The following is a 5,482-nucleotide window of genomic DNA, read 5'->3' as shown; positions in this document are numbered from 1 at the left end:
CTTTTGGCAAAAGTATCACCCCGCTACAAAATACTGAAAGCAGCACTGAAAAGCCGTGCACCCCAAACTTGAACTTTACCTTTTGTTCTCTGGATGATTGAGGGGATATATTTGAGTATGGGGTGGCGGGTGGGGATTGGGATTAACTTAAATTGTGATTCTAATTCATTCAGGAACCAACCTCTTTGACAATGGATACTCCTGGTCACCAAGATATTCCCCTTAGCAAGGTTTTCTTGGGTTGCCAAGATGGCACACAGGGTCAAGGTGCTTGCCCCACAACTCTGAATACCTGAGTTCGCATGTAAAAGTGACTGGTGGCTCAAGTTCGTACTTCCAGTCTACTACTGGGTGATGAGGCAGGGACAACTTGCATATGTAGCAATTGTGCTGTGGCAAACACAAGACACAGCCTAACCATATGCTCATCACCACAACTGAATTTTGTGAAACCAAGGAAACATTCATATGTAACAAGGATAATGAATGACAAATTCTGTTAGAGGGTGTGAACATAATTTTGGGAGGTATTACAATGCTTTACAAACAAGGGGGAAACAGAACCAATTCCTGCAAAGTTGTCCTGACTTCCATGAACATGCTAGAATGCATAGGCACTTGTTCTCTCTCTCTCTCACACACACACCCCATCAATAAATAAATATTTTTTTTGGTTTTGGTTTTTCCAGACAGGGTTGCTCTGTGTAGCTCTGGGTAGCCTGGAACTCGCCCTGTAGACCAGGCTGGCCTCGATTAATGGAGTGCTGGCCGACTGAATTTAAAAAGAAAATTAAAACCTGGATAATTTATGCCTCTTTCTTTAAACTAAGGTCTAGTTTCTCTAAATTCTTATCTTTGTTTATCTAAATCTTGCTTTGGTCCACAGCATTTAAACACACAGACGTGTGTCCCAGAGACTGAACTCAGGTCACTGGGCTTAGCACCAAGCGAGGGCTTTTGTCTTAGCCATCTCATTGGCCCTGGTTTAAAATTGTAATTTGGCTTTAGTTCAGAAGAGAAAAAAAAAATGGGGTCATCCATTTCTTGGTTTCACACACATTTCCAAATACACTGCATCCTTTTATGCCAAACTTATATAAAGTCTCTAAAATACCAGAACTAGAAAGACATACTTTCAAATTATTATTTAAGGTTACATGCTTAACCCAAATCAGATTTAAAAATTCAAAGAAATATGAGAAAATGGGTCTTTTTGTGTATGTATGTGCATATGTACTTATTCACAGGGGTATAGTGTACAAATACGTGCACAGAAGGGGTCAAAGGTCAATCCTGGTGCTGGCAGTCCACCTTGAGACAGTCACTTTGTTGGTCACCTCTGACCTCTGTGCACATCAAGCTAGCCTGCCTTTGAGCCTCCCCCGTGTCTGCCTCCCACTTCCCGAGAGGACTGAGATTGTAGACCTGTGGAAGTGCCCTAGCCTTACACAAGCTCTGAAGAGTTCCGTTCAAGCCTTTTGTGCTTCACAGACAAGCGCTTCTTTAGGTCCTAAAAAAATATGTATGCTATTTGGAATAATTTCTGGACATCTGTTTTGAGGATTTAATTATTGCTATTCAATTATGTGAAAAAATTCAAAAGAGTTGTACTAAGTTCATTGGATACAAGTAGCTCTTTCCCATATGCCAATGACAGGGAATGGTGAATTCGAAGGCTGGGAGGAACCAGAAACTAAGAGGTGAGTCTCGGCAGGTCGACAGTTTTTAAGAAGTGAGGAATCTGAGCCTGTGAGAACAGAGAAGCAAGTTCTGGGTATCACTTATGCACGCTGGAAACTCACTGGCTGTGGACCAAGCCCAGGCTTTGCCCATGCCAGGCAAGTACTTTACTACTGAGCTCTGTTGGCTCGACCATTTTAGTTTTTTTTTTTTTTTTTTTTCCGAGAAAGGGTTTCTCTGTGTAGCCCTGGCTGTCCTGGAACTCTCACTCTGTAGACCAGGCTGTCCTCGAACTCAGAAATCCTCCTGCCTCTGCCTCCCAAGTGCTGGGATTAAAGACGTGCACCACCACTGCCCAGAAACCATTTTATTTCTTAAAGAAAGTTAATGTTCTACATGTATTTGGGGGGACAGGAACATACCACACCACACAAGTGGAGTAGTCAGCTTTCTGTATCCATATGTAGGTCCTAGACAGCAGTTTCAGGTTGGAAGGCTTGGTGCCAGTACTCTTACCCAATTTCTATCCCGCTGCCCCAATTTCCCATCTTCAGAGAGCCTAGGCCCTATGTAGTGAGTTCCAGGCCAGCCTGAGCTCCACAGAAAGACCCTCCTCAAACACGAACACAGGATAACAAGTAGGCTCCCTACGGTGCACAAAGCACATTACAAATTCTCAGGATTTTCCACCAAGTGTCATTTCTGTATTGAAAACTACTGTAACAAATCCTTTAATCAGAGATTTATTTTTTGTTTCCACATTACAGTTTTCTATAATACATGAACTTCCAGCTCAGAAAGTCTGGAGACACTGAGCTCACAGGGGTGTGAGGCTGTGTGTCTGGCACTCTCCCCAGCAGGGCAGCCGCCACTCACACACAGCTCATGAGTGGTCTGGGCAGACAGCTGCAGCTTTTCATTGCTGTAGTTACTGAACTGAATGTCCTTTCTCTCGACATCTCACAGTCACCAGCGAGGTCTTTCCTTTCATAATGTGTTATAGCCAATATGCTATGCTAAATGCCCACTTGAACTGCAGGATATCAGAGACACTGTTGGCTCTGAGAACACACAAAACCACAACACACGCTTCAGTGTAAGAGATTTACTTTTCTCTCAAAGCAAAAGGTATCCCAAGGATCACATTTACACAAGTAGTGCCTTCTCTTAAATAAATTAAAAACAAAATGTTATCCTGCCTGTAAAATTATAAATATTTCTAGTCAATATTACAGAATGGTAAAACATTTACAAATGCATTATTTCCAGTAAATAAACACTATGGCACTGAAGCCAGTTTAAAACAAGTCATACATCTAGGATCACGTTTTTAACATTACAAAAATTAAACTAAATAAGGAAAAAGATAAAAGAGAGAGAAATTTTACAAAGTGGCAACAACTATGATCTGAAAGATGTGGAGATGTCTTCCCTCCACTCAGTAAGTGTGCTGCTTCTGGAATGAACATCTGCTTCTGGACAAAGACGTTAGGAGAGTGCACCTCCCAGTGTTCCGTCAAAGCCACCAAGGACACAGAAATACTTTCCCAACGGGGCAGGAAAGACAGCCCTCAAAACACAGTGACTGTTTACAAATCACACAACGAGGTTTAGCCAGAAAACTCAAGATTAGGACTTTGGTGGACCAAACTTTTCCGCTGTAACCTAAGTTTCAAGTTCACAGGGACACGTCGTACCACGTTAAGAAAGAAAACATGATTTCATGGTTCAACATGGACTGGCTGAAATCAGACTGTGGGTGACCTAAGCAGCAATGTCCCTACAGAAGCACAAAGACATGATTAGAAGAGAAGCGCTTGAGTCCTGCGGCCTGCTCAATCGCTCAGCCCGTCAAAGACACTTCCCATCCATCTGGAAAGGCTGGGCTTCTGGACGGCACGGACCCCTTCAGTGGGGAGGAAGACATCTCCACGGCCCAAGTGACGCACTCATCCTGTCTATAGGATCTCAAGATCTACATGCCGAACTTCAGGATTTCGTTTCTGGAAAGGAAAAAATTTCAACATTATTCATAGCTAAACAAAACCTTCCCCCTCCTATCCCACCACCCCCAATTCTTTCTGATCACTGGACTAGAGCAACTAAAAACATTTGTTATACTAGCAAGTAGAATCTATACATAAGAAAAAAAGATCAATGTGAATATATTATAAACTATACAGGAAGTATCCCTGCTTCCCTGAGTTCGTTCATGTATTAATACAAAGATGCTTTACAGTTCTTGCGTACATCAAGCATAGAAGCACTAAAAATCGTAATGTCCCCTTTCATAGTGAAAAGAAAATCACTACAAAACAATCCCAATCTGAATGAGCATGTTTCTAGCACTGCTTGATGTAGTTTAGTAGTCCACATGGTCGAGGGCAAGTCTGTGCTAAAAAGAAGCGAAGATTAAGTTTTTAAAATAAGTCTGTCCTTATCCCCCCTCCCCGACACACACACACACACACACACACACACACACACACACACATACCCCTATGACTAAAACGTAACTGATAGTGAAGTACCACAGCTTTGGAACTGAATGCCAACTGTAATCACAACAATGTCCACTGAGAGTCATAGACTCGGCCTGGACAAATGCTTGTTGAGTGGCTTACATTAAACTTAACTGTGCGATTTTTGTTGTTGTTGGGTTTTTGTTTATTGGAGACAGGGTCTCTCTATATAACCCTGGCTGTCCCTGAAATCACTACATAGACTAGGCTGGGAGCTACCTGTCTCTGCTGGGATTAAAGGCCCACGCCATATGATCAACTATTTGAATGTTCTTTACAATGAAGTGATATTTAAAAAACAAACATCAAACAAATTAAAGGTTTTGTTTTTCTGTTTGTTTGTTTGTTTTAAACACATGTTAGCCAGAGGAGACAGTCGAATAAAACTCATTTCTTACTCTTAAATCAAAACTATCAAAAGCATGACAGACTGGGCACAGAGACATATAAGGGGATCCAGCTATCTTTAAGCTAACTGCAGTTTCTAATACTTCCCATTTTTGCAAAAACGTGAAGTGACTGGAGAGATAGCTCAGCAGTAAAGAGCACTTGATGTTCTTACAAGGGACCCAGGTTCAGTTCCAAGAAGCCACATAGTAGCTTACAACTGCCTGTACCAAGTACCAGAGGGTCCGATGGCCTCTTCTGATACTGTCCATATGTGGTATACAAACATACACACATATAGGCAAAACACCCATACAGGTAAAGTGAAACTAATTCTTTTTTCTTTTAATATATGAAGCAATATTACTAGTAACAGAGGTAATAAAGTGGGATTACCTCCAACTAAACCGAAAGCACAGAATAATGTAAGAGTGTGTCCAGTACTACACTCTAGCTTTTCTAAGCCTTTCATCTTTGACTAAAGTCTCAGGTTTTCTTGAGGCTTTTTTTTTTTTTTTTTTTGGTGAGAGACAGAGTTTCTCTGTGTAGCCCTGGCTGTCCCGGAAATCACTCTGTAGACCAGGCTGGCCTCGAACTCACAGAGATCCACCTGCCTCTGCCTCCCAAGTGCTGGGATTAAAGGCGTGCACCACTACCACCACCACCACCCTGCATTAAAATATTTTCTATTTAAAGACAAAATACTTTTTACTTTCTTAGAGGCCAATAGGAAGAACAGTGACAAAATACAAGAGGTTCTCTACTTTACTACACTGTTCTCTACTTTACTGGCTGAGTTCATTTTATGAATTCATCAAATCCTTGCCTGTGACATTGTTATGGAGCAAAACAGAGCACACATGTGTACATATGACAGACTTAGCATGGTAAAA

At 41.6% G+C, this 5,482-nt stretch overlaps 1 protein-coding gene across 1 annotated transcript in view; it reads right to left on the bottom strand.

Moving 5' to 3' along the window:
- Window positions 1-2,407: 2,407 nt before the first annotated feature.
- Window positions 2,408-5,482, bottom strand: part of Slc30a9 (solute carrier family 30 member 9) — a 52,310-nt gene continuing 49,235 nt past the window's right edge. The window contains exon 18 of the mRNA XM_028765285.1: window positions 2,408-3,683. Coding sequence (XP_028621118.1) covers window positions 3,639-3,683 — 45 coding nt within the window. The 3' untranslated portion in view covers window positions 2,408-3,638. The remainder of the gene's footprint in view (window positions 3,684-5,482) is intronic.

Source organism: Grammomys surdaster, unplaced genomic scaffold (genome assembly GCF_004785775.1).
Source record: "Grammomys surdaster isolate TR1022 unplaced genomic scaffold, NIH_TR_1.0 150, whole genome shotgun sequence".
Lineage (NCBI taxonomy): Eukaryota > Metazoa > Chordata > Mammalia > Rodentia > Muridae > Grammomys > Grammomys surdaster.
This window is presented reverse-complemented; position numbering and strand designations above follow the sequence as displayed.